The sequence below is a fragment of the Peromyscus eremicus genome, chromosome 16_21 (genome assembly GCF_949786415.1).
Source record: "Peromyscus eremicus chromosome 16_21, PerEre_H2_v1, whole genome shotgun sequence".
NCBI lineage: Eukaryota > Metazoa > Chordata > Mammalia > Rodentia > Cricetidae > Peromyscus > Peromyscus eremicus.
In genome coordinates, this window is record NC_081432.1 from 25,764,261 (window position 1) to 25,789,003 (window position 24,743).

Sequence of the window (24,743 nt, forward strand, 5' to 3'; positions counted from 1 at the left end):
TCCATAAACAAAACCTTAACTTCAGGCTTTTGGCAGGGTTGCCTGGATGAGTAAGCCTACGCAGCTGCCTCCTGGCCCTGACTGGCCTGTGTCCTGGGCCTTTAGGAAGGGGCAGAGGGCCTGGGCCCTGTCCTTCAGGAACATCCTATTGCTGGAGTTTGGGAAAATGGTATCTGGGTCTCCTCACTTCCCATGTGGTTTCTCTTTTGCCTTACAGCATCACCCTCAGACCCCGGCCAGGAAGGGCACCATGGATGGCTAAGGCGCTTCTGGGAAGACATATGGGGCAGGCAGGAGCAGGAATGCTCAGGGGCTTTTATTCTTGGTGACTTTTTTTTTCTCTGCCCAAGACGACTGTGTATGGCCAGTGTGATAATTACAGACTGGGGATCTGGCCTACATAGTCTTCACTGGCTGTGCCTGCTGGTCCCTCCTCACCTTCAGGTCTCTGTCAACACGGCTCCCTCTGGCTGGAATCTCCCCACCATGAAAGTATCAACCCTCTTATCCCAGAGGCCCCAGTCGGAAGACTTGTCCCCACCGGCCACACGCCTGTCTTCCCCGTTTCCTCAAGAGCACTGTCCTGTCATCTCTGTGGTTTCAGGGTCTAGAATAGGACTTGACATCACCATCAGGGAATCTTTGTTGACAGGACAAATAACGCCTGGACGGAGCTTGCTGTGACCGGACACCGTGTGAAGGGATTCCCGTGGGCCAACTCTTGCGCTCCACACAACTGCCCCGTGAGCCCGGTGTCTGAACCCTTCTCACACCAAGGCACAGGGATGTTAAGTGACATGCCCAAGGTTACCTAGCCAGTGCATATGAAGCCAGGCTTGAGTGTGAGACAGCTGAGTCCACATAGACACTAATAACTAGTTTTCTTTTTTCCTTTTTGGTTTTTCGAGACAGGGTTTCTCTGTGTGGTTTTGGTGCCTGTCCTGGATCTTGCTCTGTAGCCCAGGCTAGCCTCGAACTCACAGAGATCCGCCTGGCTCTTTCTCCCGAGTGCTGGGATTAAAGGCATGCGCCACTGCTGCCCTGCATAATAACTGCTTTTCTAGGCTTCTTGTGGGGCTGATCCCAACTGAGGGGTACAGTCCTTTAAACAGGTGGATACCCATGCCATTTTGAGGAGAGACACCTGCTTGGCTGGGCAGTTCATCCCAGCTGACGTCCGTTCTCCAAGCGTGGCTTCTCACCCTTGTCCATGCTCCTGAACTCACACCACCCTTGAAGACTGGGTTTGGCCTGGAGTAGTGGTTCATGCCCAATCTAGCACTCTGGAGGTGGAGGCAGGGGGAATCAGGAGGCCAAGGCCAGCCTTTGGTACACAGTTAAGTTTGAGGCCAGCCTGGGCTACATGAAAACCTGTCTCAAAAAGAAAGAAAGTCAAAATCCTAAGAGGCCCCAGATACATTACCCGTAATTCCCAGCACCAGGGAAACGCAGTCAGGAGGCTCACTATTACAAATGGAAAGCCAGCCTGATTGACATTATGAGTTTCATGGCAGCCAGGGCTATACAGTGAGGCTACCTCATAAAACCCAATCCAATCCAACCCAACCCAGCCCCACGTGGTCATGTCAAACACAGTAAAATTTGCTTTCAGTGAATGCCTGCAGAGGGATGGTTATGATAGGCTCCAAACAGGCAAACACACAACTTCCAGAAGACCCTCGGATCACCTTCCTTCTGACAAGTCCGTTTCCAGCTCTGGGAAATGGGCTGACTCCCTCTGCCATACGGTGGGAGGCCTGATAGGGAATTCTGAGCTGGTCCTGAACCAGTGTCAAATGTTGGCACTATGCACACCTGCCCTAGACAGTCAGGTGACGTGACCGTCTGGAAAAAATCAGGCCAGGTGGCTGCTCCTTGTCCCATGGAGCCCCTCCTGTCCCGGACCTGAGCAGGCGGGTCTGGGAGATAGCGGGCAGGTCCCTGGAGGCCCAGAAGGGCTTTTCTTGCCACCTGACAGTGGGTGGGGCATACTGCTCAAAGCCTCTTTTTTTGCTGCAGATGGAAGGCGTCCCACCCCTTCTGGCTCACCGAGATGTTTAGTTAGTCAGGGAGGGTGGGGGTTAGGAAGCTGGCTACCCTTCTGCCAAGTGCAGCTAACAAGTGGTAGCTTGCCGGCCGGGGCAGGCTGCGGTGACCCTGCTCGGGGACAGCCAATGAGCTCCCGGGCTGCGGTGGCACCACCAGGCAGCCCGCCTGCCTTTGGCTGACGCGCCGGCGGGAGGGGCCTGGGCCCGCCACTCACGGCTGGCGGCCCTGTCTCCGGGAGGCCGGGCAGATCTGCGGCTCACTCACCCGGAGCCCGAGGCTGCCTCAGTGTTAGCTTTCCCCACCTCCCAGGGAGAGGAGGCTGTGGTAGGGAAGACTGTGGACCAGAGATGGCAAGACCCACTTGGGAATTTTCCGCATGTCCCAGGTCGTGAGTGGGCTCCAGCCTGGCCCAGGAAAAACAATGTGTCAAGGGGTGGTGAGCAGGTCCCGTCTAGGACTGATGCCTGGGGCACCACATTCTACAACCCCAGCGCCACCTGAGCCCCTTTGTCAGGAGGGTCAGGAGCTCCTGAGGCACAGGCTGGATGGTGTCAATGGCAGTTGGTGGGTCCACCCTGCCCCATTCCCCTGCTCAATGCAGACCCACCACTGCCAGTCACATAATAAACATATATTTATAGATGTACAATTTCAGAATTCTAATTCAAGAAATACAGCGTCTTGGGGGATCCTTTAGGATCTATGTTCTTATTGCACGTGGCTCAGCCCCTCTAGGGACAGGTACCAAGACCAGACAGTTGGGGTGGTGGAGGCAGAGCACCAGGGCCACTGTGGGTGGGGTCCTCTGGCCCGCGTCCAGTTCTCATGATCTCTCTAGGCCAGGGTGGCCACTTCATTGCAGGGTGGGACCTTGTTTTAAAAAAACCAGATTTGATATTCCTAACCAAACTTCCTTTACCAGCAAGAATCCTATTTGTTAGGGGGTTGAGAGAGGTTGAGAGAGAGAGAGAGAGAGAGAGAGAGAGAGAGAGAGAGAGAGAGAGAGAGAGAGACACCCTGGGGGGACAGATGCCACCTCTGGGCTGGCAGCTTGGGGAAGTAAGGCTTTGGAAGACGGCAGGGTGCCACGGCCACGGCCACATCCACCGCCACAGGAAAACGGGAAATGGCAGTTCCCAGAGGCCCACTGTAGTCGTGGGAGTAGATGAAAGCTCCCTACTTCCCCTGGCAGCAATGGCTGTTTTGAGAAAATTCCTCATCTGAAGGGGAAAGCCGTTCTGGTTGTGGTGGATTCTTCATCCCGTGAGTAGAGGCCTGGTGGAGTCCACTGTGGAGATAAAGACAGGTACCCACGGGCACGGGCTCTTCTTCACAAGCCGGGCTGCACTGCGGTCAACGCCCAGATGAAGAGCCTTCGGGAGTCCTTGGTGCCCAACTTACAGAGAGCCTGTTGGCAATGGTGGAGCTGTGCCCTGTGGCCCTCGTAAGGCAAACCCACCTGGGGACCTGGGTGGGGAAGAGGTATGGGCAGGGGACTGGCTGCAGCGCTCCTGGGCACTACAGCAGAGAGCCCGCCTGAGGCTGGCCAAGGACGTGGCCCAACACTGACCAGCTATCTATCTCCAGGGGTACCTTTCTCGCCTGCTAACCATGAGCCTGGAGACCTTTGGGAGTTTTCTATGCGTTTATACCACCATGATTACTGTTGCCATCGAAGCCAGGCTGGGGCTAAGGAGGACGCGAAGAGCATCCGACCTGACGTTCCGTATATACGGTCAGCTACGGCTACTGTCTAGCTTTTGAAAACCAGGCTGTCTTCCCCAACAGGCCTCATTTTCTAAAATATGGAAGAAATCAGCTGAACAGCTTAACCCAATCCCTGCACAGTTAAAAAAAGACTTTATATATATATATATATCTTTATATATGTCTATTTACATATAAATAGATATATATACATACATACGCATTCCTGTTACATTCTCTGGGAATTCTCTCCTCGGTTCCTTGGCCTATGCCTGGCTTCTCCTGTGAGGTGACTGGTGCTGGCCCCTGGGAGGGGGGAGGAGAGACAGTGGGGTGTCCCCTCCCCCAGTCCTTCCCCACAGACATTTGCTGCAAGTTTTAGATTCTACTTTCGTTGCCATGGTTTCTGTATCCTAGGAGCTGGTGATGTGGAGCTTCTTGCCAGCCCTTGGGAGGGGAGGAAGCAGCCCTGCAGCAGGCTTTCTGTCTGTCCTAAGAGCTTTCTCCAGTCACTGGCTGAGAGGGGAGTTGTGCGGTGTTCGGCCTCCAGTTCCACTTAAATTTTTTCCTGTGTCTGTCTTTCCTTAAATATACAGTCCATCACCTTGGCTCAGTGTGTGTCACCAAAAGTTCTCCAGGGATTTCATAGTCTGGGGAGGAGAAGGAGACAGTTAGGTGAGCAGCTGTGGCAGGCACCTCCAGCTCAGCCCCACACCCGAGCAGCTGGCCCTGCCCAGGTCCTCTGCAGTGTGATGAGCTGCCCCAAGCTGAGCTGAGCTAACGTGTGGCCCTGGAGCAGTCTGCAGCTGGCTCTGAGTCAGGGGACACAGGCAAAGGAAGGGGTAGGCAGGGTACCTGTGCCAAAAACTCCTGGCTCTGCCCACACTCCGCTGGGCTTGGGCCAGGCTACCCGCTCCGGGCACTGGGAACTGAGCCCATTACCCACATGCAGGGGAAGGGGTGGAGGGGGTGGGGTGCCTGGTAATAGCAACTTTCACTTTTCCCCACCCCTTCTGTGCTCAGTGGCTGCTTTTGACCCTGAACTTGTGACCTTTTGTTCCCTTCTTCAAGACCACAGGGGAGATGCCTGGGTGGGGCCGGATGCTCGGCTCGTGGCTCCCAGGCTCCCAGGTGCAGAGCACTGGAGTGAGGGCCTCAGATCCCACCAGAGAGGGAGTGGTCAGGGGCCCACACACCTCTCCTGTCTGCTGATGGGCTGGTTCAACCCGCTCATTTCCTCCTGCTTTTGCCCACTTAACTCCCCATGGACTTGCCTGTCTTCAGTGGGGGTACCGTATGTGAGGGGCCGTTTGAGACCCACTAATATGTGACGGGCTCAGGCTTGGGAAATGGGAGGTGGCTTGATTATTGGAAGAGGTAAGGAACCACAAGGTCCCCACTCTGTCTGCCTTTTGGGTACCCCCTGTCCTGGAACCCTGAAGAGGGTACAGGAGAACAGGGTCAATAGGGCAGGGTGACTGGCGGGCTGCCACAGGCTTGTTTTCCAAAGTGCCCAGAGCTGCCTCATGTCAGGATGTGAAGAGAGTCTCTGCCATCATCACCAGGCTCCCCCCCCCCCTCCCCCGCTCTGCTCATGACCAAGGCCAAGGCTGCCAGGAGTTGCAGCAGAGAAGCAGTCCTGGCTCATACTTGGACCTGGGTGCTGTGGCTGGCCCAGAACTATCCATGCAGGGAGGCCTGCACCTCTGACAGCCGACTGCAGCTCGGGGTGCCCATCTTCTGTGCTCTGTGGTACATGTCTGTGTCCCCGAAGTAACGGGCCCGGTATAACAAGCCTTCCTCTGCAAAGAAACAGGGTATGCTCAGGCCTCCAGGACCGCCTGGGGTTCACGGCCTGAGCCACTTGGAGAAACAGGAAGAAGGACCAGGAGCTGGGGCAGGGCTGGCCTCCCAGGTGGGGAGAACCCGGAGCAGCAGAGACTGAGCTCCCCCTTAGGAAGAGAGGTGACTTTCCCACAGAACATGGGAGAGGCTTGCCCGGCAGAGAACCCACGATCCTTGTCCCACAGAACATGGGGGAGGCCTGCCCAGCAGAGAACCCACGATCCTTGTCCCACAGAACATGGGGGAGGCCTGCCCGGCAGAGAACCCACGATCCTTGTCCCACAGAACATGGGGGAGGCCTGCCCGGCAGAGAACCCACGATCCTTGTCCCACAGAACATGGGGGAGGCCTGCCCGGCAGAGAACCCACGATCCTTGTCCCACAGCCCCATCGTCTCACAGATAGAGCAGGTACATGAGCTGTGGGTGGCCAAGGGTTCCAATCTGTCTCTTAGACATTCACCTCTAGTAACTACAACAGGCTCTAGTGACTCATGGGGACTTCAATGAAATCATCCAATGGCCTTGGGTTTGCAGCCCCAGGGGAACCCAGGATTGGAGTTCAAGTCTTGGCAGGGAGGTGGCTGGCACAGGGCAGGGCCAGGTGTTGGGTAGCACGTGAGTAGGGTTTTTCTTTTTCTTTTTTTTTCCTGGAGCTGAGGATCGAACCCAGGGCCTTGTGCTTGCTAGGCAAGCGCTCTACCACTGAGCTAAACCCCCAACCCAAGTAGGGTTTTTCTATTCTCAAGCATGGTTCCTCACCATCCCTTTCCAACTACCCTCACCCCCACCCCCACCCTCCCATGCTCGAGAACACACACGCATGTGTATCCACAGGTACACACACTTGCACACCCACACATAACATACAGTGCATGCATATACACGAGGGCATGCATACACATACACACGCATGCACGCACGCACGCACGCACACTCACTCTGTTGCTTTTCCTTCCAACAGTTGTTTCGGAGGTTGGCGATATAATCATCTTCCACGTTCCGTTCCACTGTTTTGAGGCTGGAGCCCGTGTATTCTTCAGAGAAGGTGTCTGCCACATAGTACACGACGCTCAGGTGGTCGGTGACTCGCTTGTGGACATGGCCCACCGACCTGACCAGAAACACACCAGGCACAAAGTGGGCAGCCAGAAGGGGGGTGGCCCAGTGGCAGGAGGTGCCACACAGGCCACAGGCACAGCTGGTTCCCCAAAATGAAAGTCTGCAGCAAAGGCGGAGTGCCCCCCCACCCCCCCACGAATAGTTCAGCCTATGGCGAACTCCACCTTCAGGTTCTCTGCTGAGAGCTGGGGCATGTGGGGAGAAGCCCTTTCTGAGGAGAGATGCTGGTCTGGGAAGCTGGTCTTGGCAAGGGTGTGGGCTCTGCCTTCCATGCCTCTAAGCTCATGGATGCCCAGGGCCTACCTAGAGTTCTGAGCCTCTAAATGGTGTGTCAGCATGAGTTAGGAGTTCATTCTCAACTCCACAAGAAAAAGCAAAAAGGAACAAATGTCAAGAAGAAGCTGCAGCCACAGGATCTGCAGGCAACAGAGAAGCCATGACACCCAAGAGGAGCCACTGCTCCAGGGTGGGCGGCCCCAGCAAAGACGACACTGGCATTCTTTATCTGTCTCTAGCTGCCGGAGGGGTTGCATCAGGCTCCAGGCAAGCAGGGTTGCTGTAGGAGCAGAGGCCAACTCTGCCCCCTGCTGGCTGAGGAAGCCTGGTGGGGCCTCAGGCAGGAGGCAGGCCAAGGGATTGGAGCTATGGGCTTGCATCAGCAGAAGCTGAGACCCTACTGTTCCAGGCACTGACACCTTCGAGGAGAGTCAACTAAGTCACCCAAGTCAACCACTGGCCGTTGAGATTGAGTATCCACTCAACAAACAATGCCGAGCACGTCCAGTGAGTTAGACATCTCAAATACGTTACTCATTAATTCTTCCAAGTAGGTGGACGCTATTGTTTCCATTTCACAGATGAGGGAACCAAGGCTACATGACTCATCCGGGGTCACAGCTCTCCATGTAGAAGGTAGGATGTAAGCCACCCTCCTCTGACTGACTAAACCTGTTCTTTCTTAGGGCTTTAAGCAGGCTGTAAGAGCAGAGGACCTCTTAGGGTCAGCAAAGGTGCAGAGTCACGTTTCTGAAATCACGCAGGACAGTGTGCATGTGTTGCCTCAAGGAGAGGCCTGGAACTTCTTTGGTGCTTTCCGAGGAACCACAATCCTCCAAAGTCTGAGGGGCCCGGCTCAGAGACAGTGTCCTTCTTGACCTAAGCCAGTTTTCTACTACGACTGGGCATCCCACAGATTAGGTTGGGAAGGCAGAGCTCTGATGGGGACTGAGGTTCCCTGCTGTGCTGGGCTGTCCCGGGGCCTGTACTCACGGTCTCGGGCTCAGACTGTAGGGTGGGCTGGACACCATGAGCTGGCTGAGCGCAGACACCAGGATGAGGATGAGGATGGGCATCAGCTGGACGAATACTCCTAACCCGCCCTGAAGGGAAGACAGTCAATAGTCAGAGCTCTCTAATAATGGCACCTGGTGGCTGGGATGCCCTCCCTTCCCTCCCAAAGGTCTCCCCCAGGGAAGAAGCTTGACAGCTTTTCCAGAAAAAGACAAAGCAACCACTGGCGAGCACTATGAAGATACTCAAGAAGGAACAACCACCAATTAGTGGAAGTGGTGCTCAGGAGAAGGGAGGCAGGCCTGGGGAGACAGACTTTCACAGTCCACGGCTTTTTGAATTTTGAGCCACACAAATATTCTGCTGATAGAAAAGCAGCTAATTAAAGGGCTGGGGTGTAGTCTGTGGTATGCTTTTCCAGCACGAACAAGGTCTTGCGTTTGATTCTTAGAACAAAAACAAGACAAGTAGAAATAAATTCCTTACACCATAATTTTGATTTTAAACTCTCTTCTGCATGTCAGCTATAAAGACATCCTATAATCCTAGCACTGTGGGGGCAGACGGCAGGACGGTTCAAAGTTGGATCCCCAGAGCAGCCATGGTTACATAGCAAAATTCTGTCTCAACTAAAAACAGTGCTGGACACGGTGGCCCAGGCCTTTAATCCCAGCACGCAGGACGCAGAGGCAGGCGGATCTCTGAGTTCCAGACGAACAGTCTACAGAGCAAGTTCTAGGCCAGTCAGCGAGACTCTGTCTCAAAAACCAAAACAATCAAACAAAAACCAAGCCTCCCCCCACAAACACGTATGCTAGGTGTGGTGCCTCAAGCTTAATCCCAGTATTTGGAAGGTGGAGGCAGGGGGTTCAAGGTCTTTTCTCCAAAGAGAGAGGGGGAAAGAGAGAAGGAGGGAGGAAGGGGAAGAGAGAGAGAGGTGTGAGGGGGAGTGGGGGGAGGGAGAGAGAGAGGTGTGAGGGGGAGTAGGGGGGAGGGAGAGAGGTGTGAGGAGGAGTAGGGGGGAGGGAGAGAGGTGTGAGGGGTGTGTGGGGGAGGGAGAGAGGTGTGAGGGGTGTGTGGGGGAGGGAGAGGTGTGAGGGGTGTGTGGGGGAGGGAGAGGTGTGAGGAGGAGGGAGGGGGAGGGAGAGAGATGTAAGGGGGAGTGGGGGGGAGGGAGAGAGGTGTGAGGGGGAGTGGGGGGGATAGGTGTGATGGGGAGGGAGAGGGAGGGAGGGGGGAGAAAGGTGTGAGGGGGAGAGAGGTGTGAGGGGGAGTCAGGGGAGGGAGAGAGGTGTGAGGGGGAGTGTGTGGGGAGCATGCACAAGCACGTGTCCCTGGTGAATGCTCTTCACTAGCGGACGGCAGTGCCTGGGTCTCCGCCAGCTGGCTGTGTTGATCCGTGGCATCCCCAGTGCATCTGAAACACTGCCTAGTTATAAAGCTTTTACTCACTTTCTAGAAGGCTGAGTACCCACGCAGGCCTTTTTATTCTCTCATGGTGTTTTAACTTCCCATCGCTCAGAAAACATTACCTCAGCCTTAAGAACAAATGGCCTCCACAAAAATTACTCATATTAGAAGCGGCCTGGAGGTGGAGAAGCTTCCGTCTTATACTCCCTGATAGAAGCCCAAGTATTAGCAACATGGAGTGTGGCTCCCCCTGGTGTCCCTTAGCAGAATGGCACCGGGAGGGAGCAAAGACGGCTCCTTGGCTTCAGAGTGTCTTGAGTGGATCAAGACTACTCCTTCTCTGGGGCTTTCCCTAGGGGCCCGGGGTGCCACTCAGCCCCTGGTCACTCACATCACCCTGGTTCTCCCTGCGGTCCTGCCTCTGCTGGTAGGTGTATCGCATTCGGCCATTGCTGTAGACGTGGACGTTACCTGAAATGTGGAAGGACCGAGTCAGGGGTACCGCTTTCAGACCCCATCGCCACCCCCAGGGGGAGCGGCCTGTGGACTTACTGGAAGGAAAGCCGCCACCAAAGAACATGTTGAAGAGGTCTTCAGGGGAGATGTCGGCCTCAAAGCCCCGGTGGAAGTCCCCATGGCTGTGGCCGTGCCGGGCAGCCTGGCTCTTGTCGTCACCAAACTGGTCGTACTGTTTCCTTTTCTCTGGGTTGCTGAGGACGGCGTAGGCTGTGCCGATGGCTGGAGGGGTGAAAAGATCAGGCCTTAGAAGGCTGGGTGCAGGTGGGGCCCCAATATCGCCCAGAGCTAGCTTCCTTCGGGTCTCAGGGGAAGGAATCTGCTTGTTGAGCGAGCACTGGGGAGCAGGTGATCAGGAGCACCCTAGTCTGCAGTCTGGGCTGTGAGGAGCATCAACACTCAGGCTCACTACATCATCTAGACTGCCAGAATGGTCCAGGAACTTGCCAAGTAGCCCAGGGTGCCCTCCAATGCTTTATCCTCTTGCCTCTACGCTGGGGTTGTAGGCCTGAGCCTACACACCTGCTTCAGGTGTGTCCTGTTCAAGATCTTTTACGTCGCACATTCTCATCTGTGGGTGCCCAGACAGGGCAGTACAATCCTGCAGTCACAGTGTGACTCCAAACAATGGACGCCGAGGCCCTCTGTTGTAAAGGGGGAGCGGCAGACACTGCCGGCATGGGGCAACCCCCTGGTTCCTGGTGGAGACTCCTGTGTGTCTGGGTGTGCGGCCAGGATGAGTCTGCTCTCCCCAGGGCCCAGGGCCCAGCTGCTGTTTTCTGCTTGGCACTGGGGCCTCCTCATCAGAGCTCCCAGCATCAGAGCTCCCAGCGCAGGCCAGCGCCTCCCAGGGCCTGCTCCCCACGCTCTCCCCACTCACAGCAGTGGGCTACAGGCTTGTTTCAGAGCGGGTAGCCCTGGGAGGGAGGACAGAACCCTCCTTCCCCATCTGACGAGGTCACATCACTGTCACAGGCTTCCCACCCGACTGCTGCTCGGACCCAGTACCGCACAACAAGGCTCACAGTCCTCACCACACCATCCCCCAAGGGGAACGGTACCCAGGGACCAAGAAAATGCAAGGCCCCGCGACCCAGGGCTGGTATGGAGGCGGTGCGCATGAGTGCCTGAGAGGAGGGAAGAGGACAATCTAAATGCATAAAGCCAGAGGTGACACACCCGTTCCCCAAATCACTAACAGGCTCTGGAGCCAGCAGACGCTCTGTCCCTGGTGCAGGCTGGGACAGTGGTGGGAGGCTGACCCTGACAAGTGTCCTGAGGAAGGCCTCCATTCCGGGGCTCTCAGCACAGGGGCACTGCTGCCCGATGTGTGAGTCAGGAGTCTGCTCCTGCCCCAGGTGCTGTGTGACTCTGGAGAAGCCGTCCAAACTCTTCCTGGAACCCAGAAAATAAAGGGGAGGCAGGGCTGGCCTGTGTGAGACTGCAGTCTATACAGCTAGGGGTGGCTACTGGAACCTTCTCAGGGAGTGCTTCTGGGCTTGTACAATTACACCTGAGATTACCTTCTCGTGCCCCCACATCTGGGGAGAGCTGCCTTGGCCCTGTATTCTAAGACAGGAGATAACACCAGAATGCCTGGACATGGTGGCGCACACCTACAATCCCAGCACTTCGGAGGCAGAGGGATCTCTGCGAGTTCCAGGCCAGCCCAGTCTATGTAGGAAGAGAACCAAGCAAACTAACCAACAAAGCCCCCACACCCCAGGGCTGGCTTACCTTTGAAAGCTTCGGTGGCGCCAGGGGCATGGTTCTTGTCTGGATGGAACTTGAGGGCCAGTTTGCGGTAGGCCTTCTTCAGGTCCTCCTCTGAGGCACTCCTGCTCACCCCAAGGATCTCGTAGTAATCTTTACACTGCTTGACCCTGGAACGGGGACAAGAGCGTGACAGGGTGCCTGAGGTGAGGTGTAGGAACAAGCAGTGTGTGACACACGGCTCAGGGCAGGTGCGGGGACCAGAGCTGGGTCAGCTGTCTGCCTGGAGGGGGCGAGGGAACCGCAGGGAGCCCCTTGGCTTAAGCCAAGGGGGACTGGGCAGGGCCTGCTGGAAACACCGTGAACACAAGGTTAGGCTTTGACAGGGGCCGCTGCTGTTTTTGGCTCCCTTGCTGGAAGCTGCCTTGGAAGGACCTTGAGTGTCTGTGAGGCAGGGGCAGGTGCATCCTGCTGACGGCGATGGTAGGCATCTGCTCACCCCAAGCACAGGACCCTGAAGAAATGCCTTCCTGTTGCGACATACCTCCCTTTCTGCGCCCGTGGAGGGCCCACACTGGTTGGCGCTCTTGAGGACTTCCCAGGCCCTGGAGTCTGCTTCTATCAGCTATAGCTAGTGGACGCATGTGGTTGAAACTGTGCCTGGTTTTGACAAACCACTTGGTCACACTTACTCATACTCAGCTTGCCTGCCAGGAGGTGTGAACTTGACCTCAGAAGGATTCTGAGGCTAGCTGGTGGGAGAAAGGAGGGTTGGGAAGGCCTAGTCCTGAGTGGTCCTGGCTGGTGGTGTCAGGCCTTAGAGAGCTTCACTCTGCCCGCCTTCGGGACCTAACTCTGCCTCTGCCTCCTGCCCACAGGCTCTGGTCTAAAAAGGCCTTTGTTAGGGGTAGGGCTGGGGGTAGAATCTGGAGGGCAAGATGGCGGAGTCTTTGTGTGGTAAACAGACTGTGGGAGGCTTAGGGCTGGTGGCCAGGAAGGCATTGATCGGCAACGTCTCCAGTCTGGACTGTCAGCGATTGTGGTGGTGGGTGGGCAGTGAGGCCCTGGCTCCCACCTCTTCCAGGCCACAGGATGAAGTGAGGAAGGCTTCCCTGGCCCTCCCCAGTCCCCACCACCCCATGGCCTCTACCTTTTCACAGCGGCCACTTGCTCTGAGGTGTACCCCTTGACGCTCTCTCCTCCTCCTGCCTCGCCGTTGGCTGAGGGGGTTTCCGTCCCGCCTGCCTTCCTGTGGGTGGTGCGAGATGTGTCTGTGGGTTGGGGTTGATCACCGGCAGACTGTGGTTTTTGGTGGAGGGACTCAATCAGAGCTGTGAAGGAAAAGAAGCCACTGAGGGTCACTTGGCAGGTCTGTCTGTTGAGGCCGACCCCTGCATCCCACTCACCACCTCTCCAGCAGGCCCACTGCTCTCCTGACTTGGGCCTGTTCTTTTAGGGGCCCCAGTTCTCAGGAATAGGAATATTACAGATTTTAAAATATTAGCAATATTAACTTTATTAACAGATCCATGTGATTCAAGTAACTAAAGTAATTACCTTCCTTATTTTCAGATATTCTGTTTACATATGCATTCATTTTCTTTCTTAATAAATTATACAGAGAAACACTTGTCGGTTGGTACAGTGTTTGCTAATAGACCCAAAGCCCCAGCACTACTACATAAACTATCCTGGTGGCACACACTTTAACCCCAGTTCTTAAAACCTGGCTCTCAGGACCCTCAACTACATTGGGAGCCTGAGGCCAGTCGGGGTGTGTGAGAGATCCTGCCTCAAAAAACCAACAACAAAAGAGGAGCTGGGTGTGGTGGTGTACACCTTTAATTCTAGCATTCTGAGGCAAAGGAAGAGGCAAGGGGGTCTCTGAGTTTAAGGCTAGCCTGGTGAACATGGTGAGTTCCAGGCCAGCCGGGCCCACACAGTGAGACTCCACTAAAACAAACAAACAAACAAACAAACAAACAAACAACAATCCAAAGAAACCCCACATCCACACCCTCAAACAACAAGAGGGCCGGGCGAGATTGGCTCGGCAGGAAAATGAGCCTTTAGCCAGGACAAAGGACCGGAGCCGACCCCCAGGGCCCAAACGGGAGGAGGACCAACTCCTCCAGACTGCTCTCTCAAGTCCTCATGCAAATCACATACACCACAGAGAAAGACAGACAGACAGAGAGGAGGAGGAGAGAGGAGAGCAAATGTACAGTGGGGCATGGTAGCACATGATTTGATCCCAGTACTCGATGACTTCCAGCCAGGCTGAGATACACATAAACCCTGTCTCACATGAAGAAATACAATCCAAAGAAGAGCACGTTGTGTTTGACTAACGAACCCAGCAGTATTTGATCGACAATTCAGTTACTTTTCCTTCTGCTATCTTTTGGACAGGGTCTCGCTAGGCAGTCCAGGCTGGTCTCAGATTCACTGCCCTCCTGCCTCAGCTTCCCAAGGGCTGGATTACAGGTGAGCATCGCCATGCCAAGCTTGATGCTACCTTGGTATTTCAATGCCCTTGTTTGCTTTACTACGCTTTTCTGAATTATTCTTCTACTGACTGAACTCAGGTCCACACCCAGCCTCAGCACGGCATCACACTCTTGAGGACCCTGTCCTCAGCATTACTTCCTGCTGTGTTTTCTATTTTTATACGGGCTCTTGAAAATGCTTTAATATTAAGTGCATATTATTAATGCAAAGCTAATACTAAGTCCAAGTTCATGTTAATTTTAGTGTTTCCTAGTTTAAACATTTGCTTATTAACACAGTGCATCAGAATGATAAACTGTTTAATATTCCTAGTTTAGATTTAATAGTATTATTTCCTTTTAGTTGAAAACAGTAGTTTTTCCCTCATTGTGGTAAAAACAGAAAATCCACCATCTTAACTCTTTTGTGTGTGTAGGCCAGAGGTCACCGGGGGACGTCTTCCTCAGTTCCTCTCCACACTATTTTTTGAGACAGGGTTTCTAGCTGAACCTGGGGCTTGCTGACTTGGCTAACTGGCTGGCCAGAGGACTTCCCACCTCCCATCCTCCTGTCTCCACCCCAGTGCTGGGGTCACAGGTGTGCATAACTCAGCCTGGGCTTTGTTAGTTGCTGGGGGGTCTGGATTCAGGTTCTCATTCTTTTTGCTTTTTGTTTTTGTCTCCCCCCCATCACCCCCCAGGGTTTCTCCGTGTAGCCCTGGCTGTCCCAGAACTCACTCTGTAGACTAGGCTGGCCTCAAATTTACAGAGATCGGCCTGCCTCTGCCTCCTGAGTGCTGGGATTAAAGGTGTACACCACCACACCCAACGTAAATCCTCATTCTTATGTGGTCAGCATCTCAGACTTAGTACTTATCTTCTTTTTTTTTTTTTTTTTTTTTTAGTTTTTCAAGACAGGGTTTCTCTGTGTAGCTTTGCGCCTTTCCTGGGACTCACTTGGTAGCCCAGGCTGGCCTCGAACTCACAGAGATCCGCCTGGCTCTGCCTCCCGAGTGCTGGGATTAAAGGCGTGTGCCACCACCACCCGGTTTAGTACTTATCTTCTAGTTCTCAATCTTAACCCCTTTTAAGTGTATAATTCTAGGGCATAGGTGATTTTATGTTTTGGACATTTTTGCAGTCCAGGCTGGCCTTGAACTCCCTATATCGCTAAGGATAACCTTGAACATCCTGATCCTCCATTTCTGCCTACCAGAGACTGAAGGCACGGGCTACCTCCCTTGGATCCATTTCAAATGAACTTTATTATTTGCAGCACTGGGGGCCAAACCTGGGCCTCACGCATGCTGAGCAAGCGCTCTGCCCAAGAGCAACACCCCAGGCCACTCCTTCCTTTTTTAATTCGAATTTTGTGTGTGTGTGTACTGGTGCTTTACTCACACAGATGCCTGTGCGCCACATGCATGCCTGGAGTCTAGAGAGGACAGACGAGGGGGTCAGAAGCCCCGAAACTGGAGTTGCAGAATGTCATGAGCCATGTGGGTGCTGGCGATCAAACTCAGGTCCTTGCTTTGTAGAGCAGGCTAGCCTTGAACTCAGAGATCTGCTTGCCTCTGCCTCCTGCGTTCTGGGATTAAAGGTTTACTCAGCCAGTGCTCTTAACTGCTAAAGCCTGTTCTCCAGTCTGACCCTTCAGATTCTTTAAGTCCAAAGCATTATGTTCAAGAGACATCCTCCGCTGGGTACAGAGGACAGTCTTCTGCTGGGGTGGGGGGGTTAGCAGCCTGTCTGATTCAGTGGGGCTGGCTGGAAGGCCAATCCTTGGAGCCTTTGCTTAGCAGTGATGAGGAATGGGGGGAGTAAGTCTGTCCCAGGAGACCAGAGCTGGGGACTCAGGAAAATCCCTGTGCTGGTCTCTCCTAGTGGATTTCTTTGTGGTCCTAGGGACTGAAACCGGGATAGGGACCACGCCAGGCAAATGTTCACCATGTGGCAATTCCCTCAGCCCTACGTTATATTTTATTTATTTATTTAGGCAGGGTCTAATGTAGGCCAGGCTAGCATCCAGTTTTCTATGTAGTTGAGGATAAACTTCCTGCTTCCACCTCCTGAATCCTGGGATTACAGGTGTGAGTCACCAAGCCCCAATTATTATTGCTTATACATATTTATTTCATGTGTAAAGGTGTTTTGCCTGCACATATGTCTGTGTACCATGTGTATTCTGGTGTCCACACATCCCCTGGGTCTGAAGTTACAGAGAGTTGTAAGTCACCATGTGGTGCTGGGAATTGAACCTGGGTCCTTCCAAGAGCAGCCAATGCTCTTAACTGCTGCATCATCTCTCCAGCCCTATTGGTATACCTTTTAAACAGCTGGCCATGTCAAATCATCTACTTCATTGGGGCCTACATGAGATGTCACCCTAAAACGGGATCATGGTGATTCAAATCCAAGCTTTTGGTTTCCTCTGACTTGGCATCCCCAAACCCTAGCAAATGCTGAGTCAGAAGAGGCTGCAGTGTCTGGGCTAGAATCCCACAGCTCTTGTCAGGCCCCTGGAAAAACATGTACCCGCATCCTTGTTGGGACCCAGGGCACCTGTGGGCCAGGAAGAACCGTGGCACACTCAGACCAGAGTTCTTCCTGCTCTCAGAAGTCACAGCTCCGCACCGAGGGCCAGCCACCTTCCACACTGTACACCTCGCTCACACCCAAGGCTTGCTGGGAACTGAGCACTGGGTTCTGGCGGACCTCGGCACCCCAGCCATGGTGGCTCAGTGCAGAAAACTTGCTCTATCTCCCTAGGATGAGGCAATTCAAACAGAGCAGCTGCCAGCAGAGTTTATGGCACATAGGGGGCGGAGGCTTTGACTGAGCTCCAGGGAATACCCGGAGAAGCGTTAGTAGCTGAGTATAGTGGTGCACACCTGTAATCCTAGCCCTCCCCCCTCGACAGACAGACAGACAGACAGACAGACAGACACACACACACACACACACACACACACACACACTCCCTCGGTTTTTGAGACAGGATTTCCTCTGTGTAGCCCTGTTTTGGAACTTGCTTTGTAAACCAGGCTGGCCTTGAACTAAGAGATCTGCCTTTGCCTCCCAAGTGCTGGGATTAAAGGCGTGTACCACCACCACCACCACCACTACCACCACCACCTGGCCATAATCCTAGCTCCTGGATGCTGAGGCAGGAGGATTTTGAATTGGAGGCCAGCCTGGGCTACACAGAGAGTTTGGGCCACAGGGTAGGACACTGTCTCAAACAAACATGATTAGTAGCAACCATCTTTTTTCCTTTCCTGTTTTGAAGGCAGTACCTTGCTATATAGTCGAGGCTGGCCCCCAGATTGTGAGCCTCCCAAATGCTGCGATCACAGGTGTGCGCCAGCGCAGCTGATTGCTAACGGTCGTTTCTGTTACTGAGAGTTGTTCAGTGTGTGTGAGGCGGGCACCAGCACATGGTCTATAAAAATTAGTTCACTTCATCACCACAACAGCCTCAGAAGGGAGGGGGCATCACCCACTGCCACTCCCCTAGGGAGAAGGCGCTATGGCGGAGGTGCACAGGTCCCCGCTCTTTAACTCGGTGGCTATCTCCAGCTGTGCCCGTGAAGGGAGGAACTCCAGATGTTAGGTTCACAGAGGCCAGATGCACAGCAGTCTAACCCTAGCCGATCCGTGACACACACTGGCACCTCGGTTTCCTCAGAGTGATGGCATCAGGAAGAAATAAGAAAACATGTGCCCGTGGTTTGGAGACTGGCACGGCATCCAATTATCACAACCTGGGTGACCAACTGGCCAGAGGAGCAGCTGCCTGGGGAGGGGAGGAAAGCTATGCATGGGTTGGGGACGGCTAGAGTGACTCAGGCCAAGGGCAGTGCCATGAGACACCAGGCAGCCATGGAGGCAAAGCAAGAAAGCAACAGACGAAGTGGGGCTGGTCCCGGAGGCAGAGGGAGGAGCTGGTCCCTGGGGTCTGAACCACGCTGCCTGTTTTCACCTCTTTGGAAGCAGTCTGTGGTCCAGGCTCAGCTTGCCATGCACGTCCCGGGGGGCAACCTCACTGTTGATCCAATCCTCACAGCTGCATAAGTACTCCTCAGCAAAGACTCTGGAAGCTTTCTAGGCGGTTCCATTGGTCAGTCACTCTCATTTCCCTACACTGCAGAACCAAAGGGGGAGTGGATATATAGACGCGGCATCATCCAGAAGGCTCCAGATAGAGCTGAAAACACAAGACTTCTGGCTGCTGGCCTCTCCACTGGTCTGAATGCCTCCAACAGGCCTGCAGCATGTGATAAAGTCTCATCCCGACTCATCAATACAAACCCTGTGACTCAGTGGCCGATAGACAATGTGCAAGACACAGAAGAGTTAAGTACCAGGCCAGCTTAATGTTGACCTCAGCGTGAGTCTCGATCAGTGAACCACGGAGGTGTGAACCATGGTCTGCTACTTGGGATGTGAGGCATGGAGACTGCTAACGTCCAGGGGTGTGACACCAGCCTGGGCACCACCGTGAGAAGCTATTGTTTCAACATTAGTTTCTTGAAAGAAAAAAAAAAAAATGTTGAAAACCAATCAAACAAGAGCCTAGTATGGTGGCGCACACCTTTAATTGTAGCACTGGGGAGGCAGAGGCAGGCGGATCTTCATTAGCGTTTGAGTCTAGCCTGGTCTACAAAGCAAGTTCCAGGACAGCCAGGGCTACACAGAAAGACCCTGTCTCAAAAACAAAACCCAAAACAAACAATAAGGTGAGAAATCACTAAGAGAAAGGCCACAGGGCAACTGAGGTATTAGTGGAAGATTTACAGCTGCCAAGACCTCTTGCCCTTCCTCACACCAGGGTCTGGCTCCACACTGGCGGAGACCCAGCCAAGGTCACTTGCCAGCAGGATCCTCCTGGATAAATTAACCCAGCTTCTCTAGGCATTTCCCTCCTAAGAGCTGTGTGAGAAGGTGGACAGGGCTTAGCATGTGGCTAGCAACTGTCACGAGTGACCTGTTCCTGCCACTTTCATTGTTAGGTAAGTAGCTGAGTGCCGGGCACTCAAAGTGAGTCAAGGAAAAAGCTCAGGTTGGGGACAGAGACAGAGAAGACTGGGGCCTTTGGCATTCAGTGGCTAATTCCTCAGTGTAGACTTGACCCCTGTCCCTGGATGCTTGGAGGAGCAAATAAAATTCAATAAAATACAGAGAACGGAAGGACTGGGGAGTCACAAAGGTGGACTGACCCAAATGGACAGCTCCACTCTGCGTCTTACTGGTATTAGAATTCTTTCTCCCACTGATCCTGAAGGCCCTAATCCCTTGGGAACCAAGAGTCCCCTCTTCTACCATGACCTTGCAGGGTGGTCTCTCTGACTCTGCCCAGACCCCAGACTGAGCCACTTCACAGAAGCATGGGTAATATGAGCTGTAGGTACCTCATCCAGCCAACTCTCTCCTTGCTAGGGAAACTGAGGCCTAATTATATTCTCAAGCCCTTTGCTATCTTTTATTTTCTTTGAGACAGATTCTCACTATGTAGTCCAAGCTGACCTGGAATGTAAGATCCTCTTGTTCCCTGTCTGCTGCCCAAGTGCTGCGTTTACAGATGTATGCTACCATGTCCCCACCATGCCCAGTTCTTTCACTAAGTATCAGGTGAAGCCAGTGACCATCAGGTGGACAGATGCTGGACAGAGCATCCTAGAAAAGAAGTTGGACACGGTAGCACACGCCTTTAATCCCAGCACTCGGGAGGCAGAGGCAGCCAGATCTCTTTGAGTTTCAGGTCAGCCTGGTCTACAGAGAGAGTTCCGGCCAGGCTTTTGAATGAGACCTTTTTAAAAAAAGAAACTCCCAGAAAAAGACAATGACTGCGTCAGTTCTGCTGTGGCTCCCAGCAGTCCTGTTCCTGTCCCACAGTGCGGCTGTCCGGTCGTGGTGTCTCCCTGCCCTGCCCCCCCACAGGAGCTGCAAGCCCCTCTCCTCCTTTCCACGGTGAAAGCTAACCCTGGAGCGTCTTCAACACTTGTTTGAGCCCCTTAGCCGACCTCTCCCTTCACCCGCCCTTTACCTCTCACGGACCAACGCCTCTACTTCGGCCCTCCACCCTTTCCCATCTAATCTTCGACTTGTCCCTTTCTCCCATGGCCTCTGCAGCACCAGACCACTCCATGGCTCCATGGCTCCATGGCAACAGCCTCCGTCCCCTGCCAGGGCTCTGTCCTCTTGCTGCTCTGTCCCACTCCCACTGGCTAAGGGCAGGTGTGATACACGGCTGTCTACCGGGCAACGGCTTCTCCATGTCCCCGGCTTTCCCACAGTGACCTCAGCTGTGCTCCTTTCCAAGGAGGGTCAACAAACCGGTGACAACAGCCTTTCAGCTGGAACCTGGGGCTTCCTCCTGGGCTGGTACCCCCCTGCCCAAGAATGTTCCACGAGCACTTCCCATTCTGCCCACCTCTTCCCATCTAGTTTCTTTTGGCTGGGGCCCGTTCAGGTCACAAAAGTCGACCCCAATTCCCCAGCGCTGATCCATCCATCTTGTCCGTCATTATCACACGATGGCTCTTCATTTCTGCATCCCTCCTGATATCACCCTGTCCTAACCTATTCGGGGTCACGGACCCTCTCATCCATCTTTTAGGCCATTCTCACTCTCTCTCTCCTTCCCCTTTTCTGGCTGTTTTTTTTTTTTTTAATTTTTTATTTTAATTTTTATTTTTTGAGACAGAGTCTCACTATGATATAGTCCAGGCTGGCCTCAAACAATCTCCTACCTCAACCTTCTCCTTATAGGCATGCACTGCCATACCTGGCCTCATGCTGTTTTCTTTAAGAAAATTATTCCTCCCCCTTTTCATTTCTTCTAGCCCAGGCTAACTATGAACTCCAACTGGCTACATAGCCTATGCTAGCTTTGTTAGCCTGGTACTCTACCTTCCAAGTGTACATGGAGGGTATGACCAACTCAGCTGCCTCTCCCAATAAACCAAACCTCTCTAGTTCCCTCTATACAGAAGAGAGTGAAAAACCTTGGTCTAGCAGGAAAGGAGGAGTTCCACAGTCGGGCCCTATTCCACTTTTTTTTTTTTTTTTGGTTTTTTGAGACAGGGTTTCTCTGTGTAGCTTTGGTGCCTGTCCTGGAACTCACTCTGTAGCCCAGGCTGGCCTCGAACTCAGATATCCGCCTGGCTCTGCCTCCCAAGTGCTGGGATTAAAGGCGTATGCCACCACCGCCCGGCAGCTTGCCCAAATCTTTTCAAACTTCCAGCCTCCAGGTCTTCTCCCAGAATGCCTTTCCTGTCCCTTCCAACAAAATGAAGTTTGAATGTTACCTAATTTCTCTCTCTCTCTCTCTCTCTCTCTCTCTCTCTTTCTCCTCCTCCCCCTTCAAGACAGGGCTTCTCTTTGCAGCCCTGGCTATCCTGGAACTCACTCTGTAGACCAGGCTGGCCCTGACTAGAACTCAGATCCACCGGCCTCTGCCTCCCAAGTGCTGGGATTAAAGGCTTGCGCCACCACCGCCCGGCTGATTGTTGCTTCATTCCTTACAGCCTGTAACCTTTCCCTCTGTGAGATAACACTATTTGTGTGCCCTCATTACAGTGCTCCCACCAGCTTATAATGTAATGGTCAGGCAATATCCTCCACACCATCCTTTCCCCCAAAACTGTGAACTCACAGGTGGTAGGGACTGGAATTTTCTTAACTACACTTAAGTCCTCAGCATCTAAACAAGCATGCCTATTTTTCTGTTAAATCACGGTTATCACCTGTCTTGCAGTCCTTTTTCTCTGAAGTTTGCTTCCGTATGGATCTTGCCAATCCTGCTGAACTACTTGGCATCAAGGAGTGAACTTTGCAGGCCAAACAAAATAGGTTCTCAACATCGGCTACCTTTTTTTTTTAAAGACGAGGTCTTGCTATGTGGCCCAGCTGCCCTCACACTTGAGGCAATTCTCTGCCTCAGCCTCCTGAGCTCAGGGATCACAGGCATGGGCCACCACACCTATAACGACCTGTTGTACTGGATGAACATCCGGAACCAACTCCGATCCACAACATTCAGTGTAGACAGCCACCTAATATTTCTTAATCAACATTTCCCTAGCCCAGGCCTAAATTCGCCTTACATTCTTGTCAGTTCAGTGCAAGGCTGCTGTTAGTTTATACACACGAGGCATATATTCTATCCAGCAAAGACATACCAAATATCCAACAGGTGGGCCTGTGAGACGGCTTAGACAGTGAAGGTACCTACTGCCAACCCCGACTACCCGAGTTTGATCCCTGGGACCCACAGATGGAAGGACACAACTGACTCTGACTTCAACAAGTTATTTCCAACCTCCACAAGAGTGAGTGAAAACACACCACACACACACACACACACACACACACACACACACACACACACACAGCAAGCCCTGGAAGGACACCTTGTCCAAGTTCCTGAACTAGCCCAGGTGGCTTCTGCCGTGCACCACAGGCCCTATTTCGTCAGCTTTCTTAACTGCTCCTTAGCTCCCAGCAGCAATCAGATGGAATTCTGACAGTTTGCATCCCACCGTGCTCCCCATTTATAGAGACGGAATTATCCCAAAGGGGAGCACCTTGAGCAAGTTACTGGAACAGTCCTGGTAAATACAACCGAAACCCTCTCCTAGAGAAGGCACACAGGCCAAAGATCAACCTGCAGAGTCGGGAGGGAGGAAAGTTCAGGAATTCGGCCGCCTGGTCGGCCAGCACTCCTTTCTCCATTTCCAAAGGTGGGCAGGGAAGGTGAGGGGCAGGCTCTTCCTGTCATTTTAATAAACATGTATGGCATCTCAGGGCTTTCCAAATTCTAGCTGTGTCATATCTTGAGTCCCTAATTGCTGAGATAGTTCTCATCTACAGAAGATATAAGGATGGCGCTGTCTTCATGACAAACACATGGGCAGGAACTTTCTACACTGAAAAGCGCTATGGGTACTCCTGTCATTCACATTTTCTGCTCCAACTCCCTGGCAGATGAGGAAACCCGAGTTCAGAAGAAATGTCACATGGCAGCAATCTTGATGAGACTGGGTCTCTTAACTCTGAACATTGGCTACACGTCAGAGTTTACTAAGTCCACTGGCACAAACCCTGTGTTTTTCTCCTTCCGGACGGTATTAAATTTCTTTGGGAACTTAGATTACAGACACAAAAAAGGAGAGGACAGCCGGGCGGTGGTGACCCACACCTTTAATCCCAGCACCCGGGAGGCAGAGGGAAGCGGATCCCTGTGAGTTCGAGGCCAGCCTGGTCTACAAAGAGTGTTCCAGGACAGCCTGAGCTGTTACACAGGGGAACCCTGTCTCGAAAAAAACACAAAATAATAATAATAGAGACGACCAAGTAAAGTGAGGCCATGGGTAGCAGAGACAAGCTAACTATTCCCTCCTTGGTTTGGGAGATCTCAGCCCTAGCCTACTGAGATGCCTGGTACTCAGCAGCCGTAGCAGTCCATAAGCCCCGCCACCCAGGCCTGTTGGGGACGAAGGTGGGATGGGGAGGCTGAGCCTGGGATCTTGAACAATCCATCCACCCCGAAATTCGGCGTTCAAGAGACTGCAGGAGTACTCGCAGGTGGAGTGGCTTATTTCGCGAAGGGTTCTCTGATTCGAACGAATGAAGATCCGACGCTGTCTTTCTAGGAATTCCTTCCCTCTCTAGAACCCATTCTCCCTTAGAATAGTTATGTTTATTTTCCTGAACTGTAATATTTCCCAGGCCGGCCACTGGCCCTGAGCCACCCAACAGCCCCCTGGGAAAAGTAGTTCGCTTTCGCTTTCACGCGAGTTCTCTTCGCCTGCTCTCCCAGCGCGTCTCCTTCCCAGAGACCTCCTACACCAGAGGGTTCCACGAGCACTGGAAAGGCCTGAGAGCCAGGCCCTCGGAGGTCCCCAGGGGTCCAGCATCCCACCGAGGCGCCAGACCGCGGGACTACGAATCCCAGCAGCGCCCGCGCGCAGCAGTGCGCAGGCGTAGCCGCGCCTCGCCACCCCTCCCCCCTCCGCCAACTGCTCCCGTCGGTCCGTTCCCGTGTTCCCCCCATCGGTGCTAATGTCCCCCTCGGTCCCCGCGGCGCCTCCCACTCACCGCTGACTCGTGGCGTCGGGTACAGCCGCTGCGCCTTCTCCAGGAAGCGCAGCGCCCGCTCGGGCTGGTTGCTTTGGATGGCCTTGAGGGCGATGCTGATACAGCGCTCGGCTTCATCCTTGTTGGATTCCATGGCGGAACCCGAGCGCGGAACCAGGGAGGGGGAGGCCGGGCGAGCGAAGGGCTGCGCCAGCCGCCGGCGCGTCGCGGGGCAGGCCGGCGCGGAAGGATGACATAACCCTCCGCCCCTCCTTCCCGGGATTGGAGTGAGGGTTGAACCCGGGCGGAAGCCCTACCGTATGTCTCCTAAGAAAGGGGCGTTGGAGCGGGGAAGGAGGCGCTGGAACGCGCGGCCGCTCTACAGCGCAAGTCCTGAAGTTGCGGGTGCGCTCCCGTTCTTGGTGGTAGCCTTGGGCGTTCCAGTCCCAGACGGTTAATGGAATAGATGTTAACCGAATGCCCAGGGCTTGTCAGACGGCTTTGTGTGATGTGGCAGTGGTGT

The 24,743-nt window shown here is 53.7% G+C and overlaps 1 protein-coding gene across 6 annotated transcripts; it reads right to left on the reverse strand.

Annotated features, from left to right (window-relative positions):
- Nucleotides 1–2,665: 2,665 nt before the first annotated feature.
- On the reverse strand, nucleotides 2,666–24,512 carry Dnajb12 (DnaJ heat shock protein family (Hsp40) member B12). Of its 6 annotated transcripts, none has more exons than XM_059281780.1 (10): nucleotides 24,242–24,512; nucleotides 12,802–12,982; nucleotides 11,676–11,821; nucleotides 9,975–10,160; nucleotides 9,814–9,893; nucleotides 7,992–8,101; nucleotides 6,542–6,714; nucleotides 5,461–5,558; nucleotides 3,973–4,406; nucleotides 2,666–3,337 (listed from the first exon to the last, which is right to left on the reverse strand). In XM_059281780.1, the coding sequence occupies exons 1-9, from the start codon at nucleotides 24,372–24,374 to the stop codon at nucleotides 4,377–4,379; spliced, it is 1,137 nt and encodes a 378-aa protein (XP_059137763.1). In that variant the 5' UTR covers nucleotides 24,375–24,512; the 3' UTR covers nucleotides 2,666–3,337; nucleotides 3,973–4,376. The 6 variants fall into 6 exon arrangements, with proteins under 6 accessions (XP_059137763.1, XP_059137759.1, XP_059137762.1 ...); XM_059281776.1 differs by having other exon boundaries at nucleotides 5,413–5,558; nucleotides 24,242–24,457; XM_059281779.1 differs by having other exon boundaries at nucleotides 3,977–4,406; nucleotides 5,407–5,558; nucleotides 24,242–24,457.
- Nucleotides 24,513–24,743: the final 231 nt, after the last annotated feature.